Here is a 22,302-nt window from a genome sequence, read left to right on the forward strand (position 1 = left end):
GACTCTTGGACAACACAGGTTTGGAACAACACAACTATGAAGGTCCATTTACACATGGATTTTTTCCAATAAAAACCTACTACAGAGTTATTAATACACGATTAACAGCTGGTTGAATCTGCGACACAGAATTGTGGATATGGGAGAACGGAATAAATTATACTCCAATTGATTACACAAAATGTTGGTGCCCCCATCCTCAGTGTGTTTAAGGGTTACCTGTATGCAGCTCTTTCTGATTCTGGATGAAACTCAAGTACTATTCTTAGTATTTTGGAAAGTTAAATTAACCCTTAATGTGAAAGGGTAAATTAGGAGTCCCACAAACAAATTCGCTAAGGAGATATAGAAAATACTGGAAAACAAGTTGTTTGACTTAATAACATGTACACAAATAAGGCTGACAATTATAAATAATTAAATTTTAATGACCATTAAAATATTAGTGGCAAAATTCTTATCAGGAAATTTTTTATTATTATTCAGGTTAATAAATATACTTGAAAATAAAGAGAAATCCTTATTACAAATAAATATATAATGTATTTAACTGATTCGCCTACACGAACTCAAAAAAAGATGTTTTAATCACAATTTTATGTCTTTCCACTTAAAAGACCATTTAATGTTATAGCATTTAGCCTTCAAATAGTCACAAAAGAATGTCAGACTCACCCTGATAGTGCTGCCAGTTACTTCCATTACCTTGCCTCGATACCACATAGTATCTGATCCCCTTACTGCACAAGCTTCTCCCTTTTTCCAGAAATAAGGTTCCAAAAGACCAAGGCATTTTAAATTACTTTGAATTTCATCCATCATTTTTCTTAGTTCAAATTCTGAAGAAATTATTAAAAATAGAAAGCATTTAGGAAAAATCCCCCACCATTCTCAAATGAAGTCATCATCAAACTTCAGTTACTTTACCATGTGTGTGTGTGTTAGTCCCTCAGTTGTGTCTGACTCTTTATGATCCCATGGACTATAGCCTGCCAGGCTCCTCCATCCATGGGATTCTCCTGGCCAGAATACTGGAGTGGGTTGCCAAGTTCCTTCTCCAGGGGAATCTCCCTGACCCAGGGATCAAACCTGGGTCTTCCACATTGCAGGCAGACTCCTTACTATCTGAGCCACCAGGGAAGTCCCACTTCACCACTTAGATAACATTAAAGGGAATTAAAGTCAGTCCCTACATAATAGAACTTTAATACAAACCTAATTCAGTCAGTAACTTCTCTATGTTTCAAACTGCTACTGCTAAGTCACTTCTGTCGTGCCTGACTCTGTGCGACCCCATAGACGGCAGCCTTCCAGGCTACTCTGTCCATGGGATTTTCCAGGCAAGAACACTGGAGTGGGTTGCCATTTCCTTCTCCAATGCAGGAAAGTGAAAACTGAAAGTGAAGTCGCTCAGTCGCGTCCGACCCTCAGCGACCCCATGGACGGCAGCCTTCCAGGCTACTCTGTCCATGGGATTTTCCAGGCAAGAGTACTGGAGTGGGTTGCCATTGCCTTCTCCGTACTACTGACTAACAACATATAAATTATTATTCTGATCTCTGGTTATAAGTACAAGCATTATTTTGGAAGTACAAAAATCTGTAAAACCCTTAAACACATACCAGATAGCCCTAATATATAACAACTAGTGCTTTAAGTTAACATCATTTTGACAGCACACCTAAGTGAAACAGAACACAAGTTATATGTTATTCGATGCTTAGATACAGCGTAATACTGCAGGTATAAAATTAAAATTCTATTACTGCTACTTCCGATTAACTGGCTCATTATTTCCACAATAAATACATATCCCCATAACTTATACCAGAAAGGGTAAGGTCTGGGTCAGTTCCTGTAACAGTTCAACCACTTCAGCTGTGAGTTCTTAAACATAAGCCTCAGTCTGGGGGAGGGGCTTCCCTGGTGGTCCAGCGGTTAAGACTTTGCCCTTCCAATGTAGGGGGCATGGGTTCAATCCTTGGCTGGGGAATTAAGATCCCACATACACTCCAGGGTGGCCAAAAAAAACCACCACCACCACCAAACAAACCAATTCTCAGTCTGTTCTTCTATAAACTAGGTGTAATAGTGCTAACCCACATTATCAGTATCAGAGGACTGGATAGAAGGCATCTGGCAACCAGTTCTACCTATGATTATTTGTACACATCAAGAAAGTTTCTGGGTTAAGTACTATTGCTAGAGGTCTGAAACACTACTCACTTCTAGAATTGCCAATTACACAGATTTAGTCTGGTTCTCAAATTAGAAAACAATATTCAGGACTTTAACAAACGAGACAAAAAATTTCAACAAATTCATAGCCCCCATACCTCTCTCCATAGGTGGAATTACTGTGAAGCTAACAGAGTTTAAGTCCTGTGAAAGCTAGAGTTGCTGTGAGTTATTGAGTGCTCTGGACACAGTCAGGTTATAGAAAGAAGTGTGAGCACATAAGTCTAAAGAGGTTTCAGGGACCACCTAAATCTCAAATGGCCCTGAATCTCCAGTCATTGATTGTGATTTCTTTTCTCATTCTAAATGAATTCAAACTTTTGTATTCTTTTTTCTTAGCCTACAAACTTGTTTAAGGGAATCACCTCCATGCTCATCTTAGGCCCAATGTTTATCCATTCCCAATGTCTCAATAAATGATTTTCATGTGCTGGGCATTGTGTAAAGCACTTTTTGTGCATTACTGCATTTAACCCTCACAATAACTCAGTGAATGAAAATAAGGTTCAGAAAGGTTAAATATCTGCCCATGTGGATCTTACTAGAGAATTCCCTAGGGGTAAAAGCAACTACTTTTACAGAATAATCCTATATAAAGTGAAAGTTCTTACCTGATAATTTAGGTACCACAAATATAGTTCCATCATCACCAATGCAGCTGACTACTGCCTCAAATACTTTCTGGTTAGGAATAGCTGGTGGTTTATAGCATCCAGTGGCTCTTGGCTCTAGAATTTTCTCCCTAAATTCAGTCACCTTGGGTTCACTGACACCAACAGCAGCTTTCTTGTCAGGGACAGAGTTAACCTTAATATACTTAGTAACCACTGATTCTCCTTGTTCCTGGGGGATTTCCAGAGACTTCTTAGATAATGAATGGCTGTTATCTAATTTATTAATTCTGTAACATGCAAAAAAGAATAATATATCCAATCATGAGCAAATAAAAATATTCTGGGAAAACAATATAAAAACAATCATTCAAATATACTCGAAATGTAAAGAAAACATTTTGTTGTAGTTTAGGATATCCAAGTATAATTTGTTACATAAAAATGAGCATAGTTTAAGTTGTAATGAGAATTATTTTAAATTATGAATGAGCTTGTTGAGAATAAAGCAATTGAATGTCACTTAAATGCATTAAATTACCATCTGACATTTACATGCTATTCTCTCTTAAAATCTTCTATTAAGTATATCTTAAGTACCACACAATTAATTAGTTGTTACTGGGAAATACAACAGCTTCAAGTTGATTTTAATTTAGCCCAAAGACAGATCAATACATGTGGCAAGTTAACAACATTTGTAAAATAATATAAAGATAATAAGTCCCTTAAAAACAGTTTTCTCATATTATTCAGATATTAAGTATTAGTGGTAACATGTTATATTCACTGATAATTGTTTTACTTCCTGTTATTCTCTTCCAATTAAAAAAACCTACAAAAATATCCTAGAAGGAAATACAAACATTGTTCATGTTAGAAAAATTATAGATTTTTGTTTTTTCCATGTTCCTGTACTTTCTTCCCTGGTAGCTCAGACAGTAAAGCATCTGCCTACAATGCGGGAGACCCGGGTTTGATCCCTGGGTCGGGAAGATCCCCTGGAGAAGGAAACGGCAACCCATTCCAGTATTCGTGCCTGGAAAATCCCATGGACTCAGGAGTCTGGTGGGCTACAATCCATGGGGTCGCAAAGAGTCGGACACGACTGAGCGACTTCTGTGTGTGTGTGTGTACTTTCTTCTAAAAGGAAATGAGCACTGATAAAACAGTTACATAATTTCTCAACAAGCATCTCCAGCCTTGAGGTAGTAGTTTTACTGCCGAAAAGTAGAAAAGAACATTAAATTAGTGGCAGATACTGTTGGTAATATTAACTTGCTTAGCACTTTTCACTTTATCATTTCCTGCAGCAAGGAACTGTGTTAGCCTGTAGTCAGTCCACACAAAACTAGCTGCAGAGCCTGGCTGCTTGCCAGTCAGCATCTACTACATTGGCCAAATACCTTGGGTTCTGTACTATTTCTGATCTCTTATTCTCTTTTAATTTCATTAAGATAGGGGTCCTAATCCAAGTAGGGTAGAGATAACAATCTAAGATGAAAAAAGAAATCTGGCCAGGAATGGCAGATGGTTGCTACCTAGAACATGTATTTACAACTCTAATCTACTTCTACCTCTAAAAGGAATGAGATAAAAAGAGGAAATTAGGGCTACTACAATAAATAGCCTGATCCTTCTCCCCTGGGACCAAGGTATTTAAACCCCAAACTTAGTACGTGAAAGCATCTTTACATGTAAATATTGTTCAATTACTTTTATTTTGCTACCCAATTCTACTCATTTTCTACCTGTTTAACACAAATATATTTGATATAAACTTACCAGAATTTCTAACATAAAGTTTAAACATTTCTGTCTAAGCAAATGAGGCCAAAGAGCACAGATTTGGTACCCACTGTGTAATTCTCTTTTCCTTTGGTTTAAAGTGTAAACGCCAGAGCAAAGGGGAAAGTATAAAAGCAAAATGTCAATAGGGATTTAAACATTCAGCAATCTTGAGTGAATTTATTTGTAAGTTGGCTCCTCAGGGTTAGGTTATATATAAATCATTTTCAAGAACAAACAAGAGGCAATTCAGGTTGAGCACACACAGATATAAAGATTTACACAGGCAAAGAAGCAGCATCCATCACAAACTATTTTTTAAAAACAGTCTAAAAAAAAAACCAAAACAAACAAACAAACAAAAAAAACAGTCTATACCTTGTTTCTCTCAAAGCCAAACCCTTTTTAATCAAATATTTAGAAACATCAACACGCTCTCCTTTTTCATCTCTGCAGAAAATTTTCACAGGTAAGGGCCACATTGTATTGTTTTCCTGTAGTGATTTAAGAGCATAATAAATATGAGACTCAAAAATGCAACTTCTTATAAACATTACACTTTTCACAGGTATTCCCTCCACATTTCTCCATGCCAGAAAGAAAAATTTCCAATCAAGTAATTTTGATCTCTGAACACATCAGAGAGAAAATAGCATGGAAAAGAGTCAACTGAGAAAGACAGTTGTTATATGAACTCTATCATGAACACTTCACAGTCAAGGTGAAGTTTACCAAAAGGAGGAGAAAAAAGGATGACTGAAAACTTTTTTTTCCCATTCCAGGTTGAAAAGAGGAATACACCCTCAGTTACAAGCTCTCTATTCTCCTAAATACTCTGTAAGTTATATAACTAAACTATATTTTCTCAGGTGTGCTTTTTTTTTCCCTGTGAAAAGCCAAAGAAAGAACTACAAAACACATATTCTGCTTTCTGTGAAATTACAAAAGGGGGAAGTACACAAAGAAAAAATTAACATAAAATTACTAATAAGAAAATTCCAATCGTTAACGGATCAAATTGCATTACTGCAATAATGTATCAAATTAAAAAAGGGTTAAGGAGGCAAGAAATACTTCTTAGTGTTCTGAAAAGATTTATCCTATATATGTATCCTTTCTCAAATCCATATTCATACAAACACCTTTTAGACATACAGTTAATATGATTTCACTAGAAGCCTAACTTTCCAATTTGTAAAGAATATAAAAAATTCCCAAACAGGCATTATAACTTGAAGACCAAAAAAAGGTTGCAAAAAAATGTCCAAATAGGAAATTCTCTGATGGTCCAGCAGTTAGCACTCTGCACTTTCAGTGCCAAGGGGCCCAAGTCTGATCTCTAGTCGGGGAACTAAGATCCCATGTGCCATGCAGCCAAAAAAAAAAAATTCCAAACAGCTATTATTTTCTTAACAAAATAAATGGACCTATACAAAACACCAATGAAATAACCAAAACATATCTACTTTACCTGTTTACCTTGTCACACACCTGTATGATAATGGTTGCTACAGCTCCAGTGAGGTACAATGAGAGGCAGTCACAGGCTGTCGCTGTCCACTTGTCACTCCCACCTGTTGGTCTAAAATAAAAAAATGACACCTTGTCTTACAACAAATAGTATAGGATAAAGAAACATAAAAGAATCTTCATATACATATATATTTGAATCAACAACATACATAGTGAGAAATCAATTTAAACATGGCTTTGTATAATTTTCTTAAATTTCTTCCCCATTTTCATAGCCTTTTTTTCATCCCTTTAGTCTCCTTACAGCCCAAATTACATGCTAAGTTATTTATATACATCTGTTCTGAGGCTGCACTGAGAACTCTTAAAATTTAAGTATGCTTTAAGCTTTCTAAAGCTATTATATACATTTCATATGTGCTGAAAAAAAGTGAAAGTTAGAAGTGTTAGTCACTTAGTCATGTCTGACTCTTTGCAATCTCATGAACTGTAGCCTGCCAGGGCCCTCTGTCTATGGTATTCTTCCAGCAAGAACACTGGAGTGGACTCCCTCCTCCAGGGGATCTTCCTGACCCAGGGCTAATTACACCATAAACTCAGATAGCAGGGATATATGTTATGTGTACGCACATTTGACCCTTGAATAATGTGGGGTTAGGGGTGCTGACCCTCCATGCAGTCAAAAACCTGTGTATAACTTTACAGCTGGCCCTCCATAAGGCAGTTCTGCTCTCAGATACAACCAACCACAGATGTGTCACTAGTGCCAAACTACGTATAAGAGGACCTGTGAAGTTCAAACCTGTGTTGTTCAAGGGGCCATCTGTATACTATGTGTTGTATGTTTTACATGTATTGTGTCTTAGTCCATCATATCTCCAATGCCTAGGATAGTTCACACAGAAGGCACACCAAAAATTCGTAATGGAAATACAAATAGAACAGCCCCTTTGTAATGATGATTTCTCTGCCCAAATATTTTTGGAAGATTTTTTTCTGGAATTTAAAGCTAATATGAATTGCTACTATGAATATTAGCTTCATTTATAAAAAATTAGTTTTAATATTCATGGTTGAAAAATGTTCAATAAATACTTGACAGATCAATGAAGACCAGAATATCAATTTCACCATCTATTTTAGTTTGCAGAGTGGAAACTGAGTGACTTTAGATGTTTCTAACCATGAAATCCATGTCCACAGAATAAACAAGTACCCTTGGAGGATGGCATGGCAACCCACTCCAGTATTCTTGCCTGGGGAATCCCATGGACAGAGGAGCCTGGTGGTCTACAGTTCATGGGGTCACAGGGTCAGCCACGACTGAAGTTACTTATCCCACATGCACCACTAAAGAGATATGGATGGAGTTTCATCAGACTTGCCCCATCCTCTGAGTAAAGAATCAATCTGGCAAATCTTTTCACATTAGATGGTTTACATGAGTGAACTAATGACATCATCTGTGTATGTAGTTTGACCAAATAGGATTTAGCAAAACTATTTATTATGAAGCCTAAACAGTGCTCTTATCAGCTAAGAAACTTATATTATCAGTGACTTCTTGAATTAGTTATGGTTTTTTATTTATGATAGTATACAGATAGTATCAGTATACATACAACATTAAGGTTTTCTATGACCTATTATGAACATACATTTTAAAATATTAACTTTTGGATATCTTGCATGTCGCATGATGTACTCTGCATATAAGTTAAATTAAGCAGTGTGACAATATACAGCCTTGATGTACTCCTCGGAACCAGTCCGTTGTTCCATCATGTGAAATGTTGGGCTGGATGAAGCACAAGGTGGAATCAAGATTTCTGGGAGAAATATCAATAACCTCAGATATGCAAATGACACCACCCTTATGGCAGTAAGTGAAGAGGAACTAAAGAATCTCTTGATGAAAGTAAAAGAGGAGAGTGAAAAAGTTGGCTTAAAGCTCAACATTCAGAAAACTAAGATTACGGCATCTGGTCCCATCACTTCATGGCAAATAGATGGGGAAATAATGGAAACAGTGACACATTTTATTTTCTTGGGCTCAAAATCACTGCAGATGGTGACTGCAGCCATGAAATTAAAAATGCTTGCTCCTTGGAAGAAAAGCTATGACAGACAAACCTAGACAGCATATTAAAAAGAAGAGACATCATTTTGCTGACAAAGGTCCGTCTTAATCAAAGCTGTGGTTTTTTCAATAGTCATGTATGAATGGGAGAGGTGGACCATAAAAAAGAAAGCTGAGGGCCACAGAATTGATGCCTTTGAACTGTGGTGTTGGAGAAGACTCTTGAGAGTCCCTTGGACTGCAAGGAGATCCAACCAATCAATCCTAAAGGAAATCAGTCCTGAATATTCCTGAAAGGACTGATGTGGAAACTGAAGCTCCAATACTCTGGATACCTGACGGGAAGAAGAGACTCACTGGAAAAGACCCTGATGCTGGGTAAGATTGGAAGGCAGGAGGAGAAGGGGTCGACAGAGAATGAGATGGTTGGATGGCATCACCGACTTGATGGACATGAGTCTGAGTAAGCTCCGGGAATTGGTGATGGACAGAGAAGCCTGGTGTGCTGTAGTCTATGGGATTGCAAAGAGTCAGACACAACTGAGTGACTGAACTGATGGAATTGTAAACTTAAAAGTGGTAAATTTTATGTTAGGGTATACTTTACCACAAGAAAACGAAATCTATACAAAAAAATTTCTCAGAAGGGTAGTAAAACATAAGTGGTTAGTATGCTGGTTCTAGGATTGGAACTCTTATAATCCCAGTTCAACAGTTAGATGTATTACTCTGGAATATAAAATATTTAACCTCTTGAAGACTCAATTTTCTTGTCTTTAAATAATACCTTAGTCATAGCTTAAAGGTTTGCTGTGATGATTAAGCAAAATAATGCCTGTTAAGGCCATTAATAATACATGGTCCAGACATGCTTAAGGCTATTATTCCACTCTTGAAATGGTGGTGTTCCACTGTAGTCCTTAAGTCATCAGATTCAAGGTGTCTACAGGAATGCATTCTCTACCATGTTGGGTATGGTAAAGGGATTGATAGAATTCTGTTCTATCAATGAACAGAGGGTAGAGCCTCCACAACAGAGGGTAAAAGGACAGCATCAAGAAAGGTAGGAGAGGCAGAGACACATTCTTGCCAGGTAAAGACCCACACCCCAGCTGCTGTGATCCATAATCAGGAGGAATCACAAAGATATGAGTCTCTTCTCTGAGGAGCCAGGGATTTGCGCTCTACATGAGACACCTAAACCCCTAGATTCTACACAGGAGAGATTCCCAAAACACCTGGCTTTGAAATCCAACAGGGAATATGACCAGGAAAACTAGAGAAGAACAGAGAACAGAAAGATTGTTCTTAAAGGGCCTGTGCCCAGACTCAACCTAAAAACAAGTGTAAAAACACCACACTGAAAAGTGCATGGACAACATATAAAGAGGACCCTCTTACTAAATCTTAAAGCATCTGCTGGAGACAGGAACCAGCTGGGATGTCTCCCAGGGATGGAGACACTGGCAGGAACTTTTTTTGTTATCTCTGGCTACCTTGCTCTCACCAGTACTGGAATTCTCCCTCTAACCTGTCAGCACCAACGGGTCTCCCATGCTGAAAGCTCTGCCCACTCCACTCCTGAGCCTCAGCTGGACCTCAGAGCCACCCAAACAAAAGGTCTGTCCACCAGTGCCCAGCTGCTGCTGCAGCCTTGCAGCCACAGAAGGAGATACCCACAGAGGGGTCACCCCTAGAGTGCCAGGCTGTGGTGGCCAGGCAGGATCGTACCCCTGAGTCCCACTAGGCATCTCCTACATAAGGCCACTCTGCCAAGACTGGAAGAAACAATTGATTTACCTACTGTGTAGAAACAGACAGAGGACTAGGCAAAATGAGAGAGAGGAATATGCTCTAGCCAAAAGACTAAGATTAAAACATCAGAAAAAGAACTAAACAAAACAGTGATAAGCAATCTCCCTGATAGAGACTGAAAAGTAATCATAAAGATGCTTACCAAACTCAGGTGAGGCTTCCCAGGGGGTGCCAGTGGTAAAAGAATCCGCCTGCCAATGCAGGAGATACAAGAGACGCGGGTTCGATCCCTGGGTTGGGAAGATCCCCTAGAGGACAGCTTGGCAACCCACTCCATTATTTTTGCCTGGAGAATCCCATGGACAGAGGAGCTTGATGGACTGCAGTCTATGGGGTCACAAAGAGTTGGATACTACTGAAGTGACTCAGTACGCATGCAAACTCAGAAGAAAAATGGAAGAACACCATGAGAACAACAATAAAGAGGTAGAAAGCATAAGAAAGCACCAAACAGAAGTTGTAACTGAAAGAAAAATGCACTAGAGGGGTTCAATAGCAGACTGGATGAGGATGAAGAGCAAATCAGCAAGCAGAAGACAAAGCAGTGGAACTCACCCCGACAGCAACAACAACAAAAAAAGAAGATAACTTAAGGAACTTTGGAGGCAACAAGAAGTGGAATAACATTTGCATTATAGGAATCCGAGATGAAGAAGGAGATAAAGAACCAGAAAAATTATTTGAAAAGTGGCTAAAATTTCCCTAATCTGGGGAAGCAAACAGATACCCAGGTCTAGGAAACCCAAGAGAGTTCTAAAAAGATGAATCCAAAGGATCACGTCAAGACACATTATAATTAGAGTGGTAAAAGCTAAGGATAAAGAAAAAATCCTAAGAGCAGCAAGAGAAAAACATCTTGTTATGTATATGGGAATCCCTACAAGGCAGTGAGTAGACTTTTCAGCAGAAACTTTATTTTTTATTCCTATCTTCATTTGTGTCTCAAGTTTCTTTTTTAACAGTTTGAACTTAATCTATCTAGTACCTGTTGTACTCACCTATCTCTATCTCAATATCACCGAAGTTTATGTGCTTCGTATTTTTTCCTTCCTGCTTCCCAAAACCTTAAAATTAACTAGATCTTTATGAAAATTTCAGAATATGTCAGCAAAATAAAAACAGATCAGAATCCAAACAGAAAAATATTTAAAATCATATTCAGTAATAAGAAATCTTACTCAGCTAAAAACTACCTTATATCAACAAGAGAGCATTCCAAAGATAATCTTCCCATTGTCTTTAGGTTTTCTTGAAGTTCTCTTAAACAGTTAATGTTCACTACTAGTTCAACACCCACGTCATACAGCAAGACCTATGAAAACAATAACTTTAAGTCTATGGAAAAATAACGCTTTAATTTTTTTTACAAACTGAAAAGCGTAATAAAAATTGCATGAAAATACAAAATGCATTTTCTTTCTTGATTATATTTTTAACTCTGCATTTACCTCTACCAATGTGTCTGTAACCATTCTGATGATCTGGCCCCTTCGCCACTGATTTTTATCTGGGATATTAACAGCACAGTGCATATCATTTTCCCATTTAACAGGTTCCCATTTTGAGTTTTCATAAGCAGCAACCATCTTTTCTCCTAAACTATGTAAAGAAAAAAATTTTTTACCTCTCTGAAACTTTCTTATAACGTACAATTCTCTGACCTCCCTCCCTCATTCTATTCCAAACAAACTGGATGCCTCCTTCCTCCTTGAGCACCTGAGCACATTTCTACTGCAGGGTCTTGAACTAGCTCTTTCCTCTGCCTGACATGAGTGCCCCCCAGGCATCTTCAAGGCTCGCTTCCTCACTGCCTTGAGGATTTATCTCAAGTGTCACTGACTCTGTGAGGTCTTCCTGCCCAGCTGCTTTATTTTTCTCATCTTCATCATTATCTCCTGCTGTAGGTAACTTTCTTTGTTCATTGTCATTCCCTCTACTAGAACGTAAGCTCCATGACTGCACAAACTTGTCCAATGTTTTTATCACTGTTTCCCCAACAGCTATAATACTGGCTGTCAAATAATAGGTGCTCAATAAGCCTTTGTGGAATATATAAATCTTAATACAATAAAAATAATCAGTTAATATACTATTTGTATACTGTTAACTAGTTTTTAAGTGACTATTTAGCCGAAATAATTTTGTACTTTTAAAACAAGAACTCTGCATTTATGAGTTCTAGATCTTTGAAATAAAATACAGAAAAGAGAATAAACTATATGCACAATTTTCCTTGGATGTTATACCTATGAAGCAAGTTTTCTGTTAATAACCACTGAACATAGATCTTCTCAGGAGACACTATATTGCAGATGTGCACAGGCAGTTCCTTATTATAAAGTGACTGCAGATCCTCACTAGGTAGAGATTTTGCAAACAGAGGATTTATTAAGTTGTTTACTTCATTTGAAATAATTTCTTCTGGAGAAGGATCCCATACTTCAATATGCTTTTTAGAATTATCTTTGAGGGTGTATCTGAAAAAAAAAACCATTAACAATATGCATAGTTTACAAAATATTTATGCTTGTATTTGGTTAGATCTAGAGATGAACAAGTTTTAGTTATGATTCACTGCTTTGCAGTTTTGATATTAACAGCAATTTTAGTCTTTTTTAAAAAGAGTTCTTAATGACTAACAAAGGACAAAAAGGAAAAAAAAACATGTAAAATCCACGGTTTCTACTTTAAAAACAGTTTAAAATACCAAGTGTGCTAATAATTTCATCATTCCTTACTGATATTTTGTACTCACAAAAGAAAAGAATTATTCAGGATTTTTTTTGGTAACTTGAATATTTCTCTTTGCCTAAAAGTTATCAAACTGTTTGTCAATGAGAATACAAGTGGAAAACAATTGTTATTTTAAAATCTGTTAACAAGCAAAATTACTGAATTAAGTGTTTAGAACATTTAATCTGAATAGTTCAGAATCTCATCACAGATAATTAATGGCAAAATTTCTTCAAAGGAAAAATCTTAAGTTCTTTCATAATAAACTGGAGATTGTGCTAACCAGAGGGGCTAAGTTTTTCCTTCTGAATCTATTGGATAGTTTTTGGTCCTTATTTGACATGAACTCTGAGCCTAAACTAGCTACTTTTGCCTTCTTGAAATGTTCTCTTTCTTTGGTTCCTGGTTTTTCTCTAATCTCAGGCTCTTGATCTACCATTTTTCTGGGCTTCTCTCTCCTGTAAATGATAATGCTTAGAGTTGCATGTTCATCTATGGAGATTGAGATGATTGATGAAAATGATGGACTCATTTACCATGTATATGTTTACTCCCCATCTGAATCACCCAATCAGGTCTCTCTCTCTTCTACGCTCCAGACCCTGATACTTATTTCTTTCATTCAATTAATATTTACTGGGTACATACTGTGAGCCAAGAGACCTAGGTTCCAGAGATACAGCAGTGGACAAAATAAACAGGGTCCAGTCCTCCAGGATCTTATGGTATTATGATAGTGAGTGATTACATAATTATACAAAAAATAAATTTCAAAGAACAAGGGCATAGGCCAATGAAATCTAACCTAGTCTTGGAGCTGGAGAAGGTTTCTCTGATTAAGTGACATTTCAATTGAGATTTTAAAAGGACAAGCAGGAGTTAGGGATGCATTCCAGAAACCAAAGGAAAAATATGTAGCTTTGGCATAAATAGGACATGGCATGAACCTTGAAGCACAGAGGCCAGATTATTTGGGAAACATTATGTTTTATTTTATAAATGATAGTGTGCATGTATGATACAGGTGACCCCAACAGACTGAACTGTGGGACTTCACACTTCCTTTCTTCTTAATCCTTAGGTGCTCAGGGAAAACACTGATCAAGGGAAACTCATGTTCTAATTTGAGGACAGGCAACAGATACAATCATCTGGAGGAGGGCATGGCAACCCACTCCAGTATTGCTGCCTAGAGAATCCCATGGACAGAGAAGCCTGGTGGGCTACAGTCCATGGGGTCACAGAGAGTTGAACACAACTGAACAACTAACACACACATAGAACAGATACAGTGGAAACAGTAAGACTGTTTTGCAGGAATCAGTAGGAATCAGCAATCTGGGTATTGAAGGGCAAGGAAACTGACTGGGGCTGCCAGAGGAGTAGGGTGGGTTTACAATAACTGGTTCCCCGGGAAGGTTTGCAAAGCAATGTGCTTCCCCTGCCTCAATTATTTTTAATCAGAGAACAACTGCTTTACAATGTTGTGTTGATTTCTGCCATACATCAACATGAATCAGCTGTAGGTATTCACGTTTCCTCTGTCTTGAACCTCCCTCCCCGTCCGATCCCTCTAGTTTGTCACACAGCTCCAGGCTGAGCTCTCTGCACTATTTAGCAACTTCCCATCACCAATCCATTTTACAAATGGTAATGTACATATTTCAATGCTACTCTCTCAATTTACCCCACCCTCTCCTTGCCCCACTATGTCCATAAGTCTGTTCATTGTGTCTGAGTCTCTATTCCTGCCCTGCAAATGGGTTCATGGGTACCATTTTTCTAGATCTCATATATATGTGATAATATATGGTATGTTTTTTTCTTTTCTGACTTACTTCACTCTGTCTAACAGGTCCTAGGTTCATCTACCTCATTAGAACTGACTCAAATTCATTCCTTTTTACGGCTGAGTAATATTCCATTGTATACATGTACCACAACTTCTTTATCCATTTACCTGTCGATAGACATCTAGGTTACTTCGATGTCCAGGCTATTGTAAACAGTGCTGCAATGAACACTGGGGTACATATATCTTTTTCAATTATGGTTTTCTCAGGGTATATGCCCAATAGTGGGACTGTTGGGTCATATGGCAGTTTCATTCCTAGTTTTTTAAGAAATTGGCATACTGTTCTCCATAGTGGCTGTTATCAATTTACATTCACACCAGCATATAAGAGGTTTCCCTTTTCTCCACATTCTCTCCAGCATTTACTGTTAGCAGATTTTCTGATGATGACCATTCTGACGGGTGTATGGTGACCTCACTGTAGTTTTAATTTGCATTTCTCTAATAATGAGCAATGTTGAGCTTTTTTTGATGTGTTTATTAGCCATCTGGATGTCTTATTTGAGGAAATAAATGTCTGCTTTGGTCTTGTGCCCATTCTCTGATTAGGTTCTTTGCTTTTCTGATGTTGAACGGCACGAACTATTTGTCTATTTTGAGATTAATCCTTTGTCAGTTGCTTCATTTGCAATTATTTTCTCCTATTCTGAAGGTTCTCTTTTCATCTTGTTTATGGTTTCCTTTGTTGTGCAAAATCTTTCAAGTTTAATTAGGTCCCATTTGTTTATTTTTGTTTTTATTTCCATTACTGCAGGAGGTAGGTCATAGAGGATCTTGCTGTGATTTATGTCAATATTTTCAACAGTAAGTATTTTAACTTAAATTAGTTAAGATCACTGACTCCTACTCTCATTTTTTGGTCTAAGTATTCCAGTGGCTTGGCTAAGGGGAGTTGACTTTGAAACACATTTAGTTTGGATTTAGTGGGATACAGTTTTGTGGTTGACTACCACTTCCCTGTGGAGTTACGCTACTGCTAGCAATCTTGGTATGGGAATGGATTTCAGAAATACTCCTAAGACCTTTAATGTAACAACATGAAAATATAAGGTTCAATATAAAGCAAATATACCACTATGAGGAGGACGCTGGAGACAAACTATTTAATGAATACAGTGAGCCACTATATGTTTGTTAATCTGGTGTCTTCTTTTTTATACTTAAACATGTCCCAGTTTGGACAAGAATTAGGGTTACCCTATTAATAAGTGAATTAAATCAATACATTAATAAATATCAGTTTAAACTATATTAAAGATTCATTAAAATAAAACTTGAAGTGTCTTGAATATTATATACATAATGTATATATAATATATATATGTAGATATAATGGATATAAGTAAATATTATGCAGGTATAATGATGTAACAGATTACAATCTCAAGAGATAACCCTTAAACCTGCAAAGAACAGGGCTTTGAGGAGAGCAGCTCTAAGAGGTGTGTTCCCTCCAGCAGTCCTTAAATCTTTACAGAATCACAAATCACCATATTCTGACCCATAGACCTGTTCCAGGAAGCCCTGACACTTGATGCAATGCAAAAAGGGGGTGCAAGCAGGCATCTTTAACACAAGCACAGGTGCCCATAGGAACCAGAAAAGTGACTAGAATGAGTGCAGTTGTGAGGGGGCACATTGTACGTAGGGAAGGGGAAACCCATGGGGAGCTTTCTTTTTTTCTTTTATTGAAGTGTAGGTTATTTACAATGTTAATTTCTGCTATCCAGTAAAGCGATTCAGTTATACATATACATAATTTTTTCATATTCTTTTCATCATGTTTATCTCAGGATACTGAATATATGTCCCTGTGCTATACAGTAAGACCTTGTTTATCCATTCTATATATACTAGTTTGCATCTGCTAATGTGGGGAGCTTTCTGTTTACAAATTTGGCACCTATTTCCACTTTGAAGAAAATGCCTGAGGCCAGTTGAGGCTCTCCAATCATTGGTGGCTCAGCTGGTAAAGAATCCACCTGCAATGCAGGAGATCCTGGTTCTATTCCTGGGTCAGGAAGATCCCCTGCAGAAGAGACAGCATACTCACTCTAGTATTCTTGGGCTTCCCTGGTGGCTCAGATGGTAAAGAATCCACCTGCAATGTGGGAGACCTGGGTTTGATCCCTGGGTCGGGAAGATCCCCTGGAGGAGGGCATGGCAACTCACTCCAGTATTCTTGACTGGAGAATCCCCATGGACAGAGGAGCCTGGCAGGCTACAGTCCATAGGGTCGCAAACAGTCGGACACAAGTGAGCGACTAAGCACAGCACACAATGTATATATAATACATAAAAGAAATAATATTCACCTAAAATTAACTATGATTTTTAGAAATTTATATGACACTACTAATAACTAAGCTATGGTTCTAAAAAAAAACTTTAAAAAGTTACCAATAAACAAATTTCAATCAACCACACTACAGAAAAGACATTTACTTTTCTGTTCCTGCCAAAGGAAATATCACCAAATCTGCCATTTCATGTGGTACAGTATACAGTTAAAAAATCTGTAAAGGTATTTTACAGGTGATTCTGAATTTTCTAATATTCATAGTATTTGTCAACTTTTGAAAATCTGTAATTTGTTGATTTCTTTTAACAGTCTACATAAATGTTATAATTTTGCATACTTTTCCTGAATGGGGGCCTCCCAAATGTACAAATTTCAGGCTGACCCATGAACCTTGGATTTGCCTGTTGACAAGTACAAGGACGAGCATTTGGGAGTGAGGAATCATGCCTGCCTCTCTCTTCACCCTGCTTTCTTAGCTACTGCCATGCCTGCTCCTGAGGCTCCACCACGTGAGCCCTGCGGTCCTCCGGCCAAGGGCATGACCTACAGCTCACCGATCACTGCAATGCTTTGCTTCCTGGGGATCCTCCCTCTGCTTTAACAGATACAGGACCTCACACAACACGCCCAAAGTGGGTGTCACCTCCACTCTCTGTATGTCGCCTCCACTCTCCCCACAAGTGGAGAGTGTCCTGTTCTCAGCAGAAGCACCCAAGATGTCCTTCAGTAAGTGATTGAATAAACAAACTGTGATACAACCAGACAATGGAATATTATTCAGTGCTAAAAAGCAATGAGCTATCAAGCCAGACAAAGACACAGAGGAACCTTAAAAGCATATTACTAAATGAAAGAAGCCAATCTGAGAAGGCTACATACTATATGATTCCACTGTGGAAAAGACACAACTATGGAGGCGATAAAATGATCAGTGTTTGCCATTAGCTAGAGGGGAGGGAAGAATGTTAGGCTCTCACAGATTTTCAGGACAGTGGAAATACTCAATGTTAGGCTCTCACAGATTTTCAGGACAATGGAAATACTCTGTATGACACTACAATGGTATATTCAAGTCACTACATAATGTCCAAACCCACACAATATACATACAGTAACCCAAACTTTGGACTTTGATGATTCTGACATGCTAACAGAATTTCACTGTTCCTTGTAAATACACCACTTTGCTGGTTGATAACGGTGGGGAGGCTGTGTCTATGTGGGGGCAGAAGCATAAAGGAACTCTGTTCTTTCCACTTCATGTTCTGGACCTAAAATGGCTACAAAAAATAGTCTATTTAACAAAATAAAAAGGATGACAACCCTAAATATGAAACATGTAACTATAAAACATAAGGAAGAATACATAGGAGAAAATCTTTACAACCTTGGCTTAGGCAAAGATTTCTCAGCTAAACACAAAATGCCTGAATTATAAAAGAAAAAATTGCCAAACTGAACTTTAAAACCAGAACCTTCGGCTCTTTAAAAGACACCTTAAGAAGCCAGATTAGAAGAAAGTATTTGCAAAGTACATGCCTAATGAAAGACATGTCTAGAATATATAAAGAGCTCTCATATTTCAATAATAATAAGCAACAGTTTTTAAAAAGGGCAAAACATCTGAAAAGATACTTCACCAAAGAAGAGATACAGATGGTAAATAAGCACATGTTAAGATCTTTAATGTCATTCAGTTCAGTTCAGTTTAGTTACTCAGTCATGTCTGACTCTTTGCGACCCCATGAACTGCAGCACACGAGGCCTCCCTGTCCATCACCAACTCCCAGAGTTCACTCAAACTCATGGAAATTAAGATGAAAACCACTATACTCCTATAAGAAGGGCTAATATAAAATGACAAAATCAAGTGCTAGCAAGAATGGAGAACAATAAAACTCTCATAAACATTTGGCAGGTTCTCATAAAGGTAGAAATAAATTTACCTTACAAACAGCAATTTTGCATACATACATATAGCTACACAAACATCTGTATGCAAATATTTACAGCAGCTTTATTCACGAAGTTTCCCCAAACTGGAAATAGCCCAAATGTCCATCAATTGGTAAACACATAATATTATGGTGCATCCATACAATGAAATACAAGTGAGCAAAGCAATGAGAACTACAGGTGTAGGCAACATGACCTAATCTCAAAAACATTATGCTAAATGGAAAGGTTGTTGTTGTTTAGTCACTCAGTTGTGTCCGACTCTTTGTGACCAAATGGAAAAGCAAGACACAAAAAGGCCAAGTATTATATGACTCCATTTATATGAATGTGTGGAAAAGACAAAACTATGGAGACAGAAATTTGATCAGTAGCTGCCAAGGACTAGGTATGGAGGAAGGAGACTCACTACATAAAGAAACAAAGTGAACTTTGAGGAGTCATGAAAATAGTCTGCAACTTGACTGTAATGACAGCTGCGTGATTATATGTGTTTATCAAAACTCATAACTCTACCTAAAAAGGGTGAACTTTAAAAATTGTATGTTGTATATTTCATAACCCTATGTAAAAACAAAAGAAAACTCAGTCCAATACATTTAAATATTTCTTCTCCTTTCTCTCCTTCCCATGCTTAGGACCTATAGTGGAAAAGGCCAGCCCTCTCTACTACTTCTGGTTCCACCAGTGTTGGGTGGGGGTAGGGGCGGGGCGGGGAGGGAGGCAGAGCCAGACCACACACTGGCCACGTCACGACAGACCTCTGCTCGGTGTCGCTGCTTCTCTGGCATACCCAGACAGGCATCACTGTGGGTGTACTCAAATACTGGCTTTCTTAAGGGCTGTGTGATGGAGTTCTTCAGGAAACCCCTCAGGGGCCACTGCCTTGCACAAGTCCCTACCATAGAAGAACTGCTGTGTCCTGACTTTAAACCCTCCCATCTTTCCTACCACCACTCTGCCCTTCTGCTTCTGGGTCGCCTCAACCACAAGGCTTTTAACCAGGACAGGCCTTTTAACCACACCTATCCTGGGTAAAAGCACAATGGTCAAGTCTGCTTCCTCTTTAAAGTATCCACTTGCACCCAGGAAAAATTCCTATTTCTCCAGATGAGAATGCAGGCTACTCTACTATTTTGCTCACTCTCTACCCTGCCGTTTCTCTTCCTGACTGTCTTCACAAACGGTTCAAGAGGCCACCTAAGCAGACATCCCACCTAAAATAAAATGTCAGTCTCCTTTTCTCAGATGCACCCTCTATCTTCAGGAACCATTCTTGTTGTAGAGCCCCATAGGGATGAATAAAAAAGCCACTCTACTCCTGCCTAGACTAAAGACTCCAGTTATTTTTTCTTCTCATTTTACTGACCAATTAATAGGGAAAAACTCCCATCTATAGTCTAAGCAGATCTCCAATGGGGAATGATATGCCAGTTTCCCTTCTTCTGAACAGCGTTACATATCAACTAAAAATAAAAGTTTACAGGTCCACTTACCCTACTTCATAAGATGCTAGGCCTTCTTTGACTAGCTGGTCATTAATACTGGTGGGAATCATTCCAGGAGCACCAAGAAAATCAAAAAGTTCAACTAACAGCACATTATCTTCCAGAATTTCTGTAAAAATATTAAGACTAGTTTGGGGAAAGAAATAAATACATCACAAAATATACTAAACAAAGCAATTTTAAAAACCTGAGAACTTAATTTCCTTCATTTTGCATACATGAGGCCTCCTGCCGAGTAATGTCCGTTTCTCTCTAGGGGTAGATACATCACTTGTCATACATGAAAGAACTGCCAATGTTAATAAAATTTCATTTTAGGTTATTATGTACTGTTCTATAATAAACCAAAAGCAGCTTGAAGCTTTTAGATTCAGAGAAAAACACAGTGACATACATTAATTCCAATAGCGTTCTGTTGTGGTTTTAAACTGTTTTACTGGATTCTGCCAAGTTCCAGAGGGCAAAAGATATAAATAAAAATTAATCCAGGCCAGTGCTTATTTGTGAAGCTTTACAGCTTTTCTAAGAATGACACACACATGTGTGCATGTAAACACACACAGAGAACGGCACGAAGCTTCAAACAACAAAAACTCAACCCAGAGCATTAACTGCAATTCTTCCCCCTCCTTTTTTAGGACAAACCATCTAACTTTTTACCTTTTATTAGGCTTATTTCCTAAAAGAAACAGGGAGTCAGCTTAGGGTAAAGTTACATCTCATGTGCCTATTTACTTATTTTAAGCACAGAGAACCTGCTCAGTATGCAGCTGAAGGAGTGAGAGAAATTTCTTTAAGAAACACACACTCCTATGCACTGAGATTGGCTAATGTCTACACTTCTATACAATTGCAGTAGCTGGCAGGTGCAAAGAGAATGATGATTCCAAATGAAAAGATAAACTATTATCAGCAGTAACATCCTACACTGCCTAGCTATAAGAATACTTGTTGGAAGGCTTTTTCCTCTAAGAGTTTAAAAATCATTCCTGACTACTTTTTAATGACCAGATATATTATCTAGAAACAAAATGCTAAGCAACTCAGAACCTTCAATAAAGTTAAGCTCCTCATTTTCATCTTCTATGTTCCCCTTAGCACTCTGAATTCATACTTCCCTTGCACAAGTTCTTTATTCCAGAGGGCCAACTATTCCTGTGTTCCATACCTTCACCACCTTACCTACTCTGCTCCTAATTAAATGTCCTTTGTTTTATAAGGTAACAACATATACTAATCTCATCACTGTGCAGGTTGATAGGAAAAGATGTTTTAGGTCAAGTGGGGCCTTCTGTCACTCCTTAAATCAAATACACTACACTTGTGCTCAGATATTACTGGCATAACAATTAACTGAGAATGAAAAAGGGAGAGTCAAGAAAGAAACCCGAGTCAAGTCTTCATGGATTAGCCTTGGGAGGAGACATGTAAACAAAGGAGCTAAAAACCAACAAAATAAAATACCAAGAGGAAAGCTAAAAGGACAATTAAAGCACTTTAAAGTTAGAGCCAGCTCTTTAGAAAAGACCCTCAAGCTGGGAAAAACTGAGGGCAGGAGGAGAAGGGGATAACAGAGGACGAGATGGCTGGATGGCATCAGTCACGCAATGGATATGAGTTTGAGCAAGATCAGGGAGATGGTGAAGGACAGGGAGGACTGGCGTGTTGTAGTCCATGGGATTGCAAAGAGTTGGACACAAGTGAGTGACTAAATAATGACAAAGTCAGCTCAAGTTACTCAGGACTAAAAGGCCCTAGAGGCAAACAACAGAATGGGAAAGACTAGAGATCTCTTCAAGAAAATTAGAGACACCAAGGGAACATTTCATGCAAAGATGGGCTCGATAAAAGACAGAAACGGTATGGACCTAACAGAAGCAGAAGATATTAAGAAGAGGTGGCAAGAATACACAGAAGAACTGTATGGAAAAGAGCTTTACAAC

The 22,302-nt window shown here is 38.0% G+C and overlaps 1 protein-coding gene across 1 annotated transcript in view; it reads right to left on the reverse strand.

Annotated features, from left to right (window-relative positions):
- The window catches only part of RNF17 (ring finger protein 17), a 114,968-nt gene that overhangs the window by 25,575 nt on the left and 67,091 nt on the right, over positions 1–22,302 (reverse strand). Inside the window, exons 20-27 of the mRNA XM_068984543.1 lie at positions 20,348–20,468; positions 12,252–12,482; positions 11,454–11,604; positions 11,199–11,317; positions 6,129–6,219; positions 5,016–5,131; positions 2,850–3,139; positions 676–839 (exon numbers count right to left, since the gene is read on the reverse strand). Of these exons, the coding sequence (XP_068840644.1) occupies positions 676–839; positions 2,850–3,139; positions 5,016–5,131; positions 6,129–6,219; positions 11,199–11,317; positions 11,454–11,604; positions 12,252–12,482; positions 20,348–20,468 (1,283 nt within the window). The remainder of the gene's footprint in view (positions 1–675; positions 840–2,849; positions 3,140–5,015; positions 5,132–6,128; positions 6,220–11,198; positions 11,318–11,453; positions 11,605–12,251; positions 12,483–20,347; positions 20,469–22,302) is intronic.

The sequence above is a fragment of the Capricornis sumatraensis genome, chromosome 12 (assembly GCF_032405125.1).
Source record: "Capricornis sumatraensis isolate serow.1 chromosome 12, serow.2, whole genome shotgun sequence".
NCBI lineage: Eukaryota > Metazoa > Chordata > Mammalia > Artiodactyla > Bovidae > Capricornis > Capricornis sumatraensis.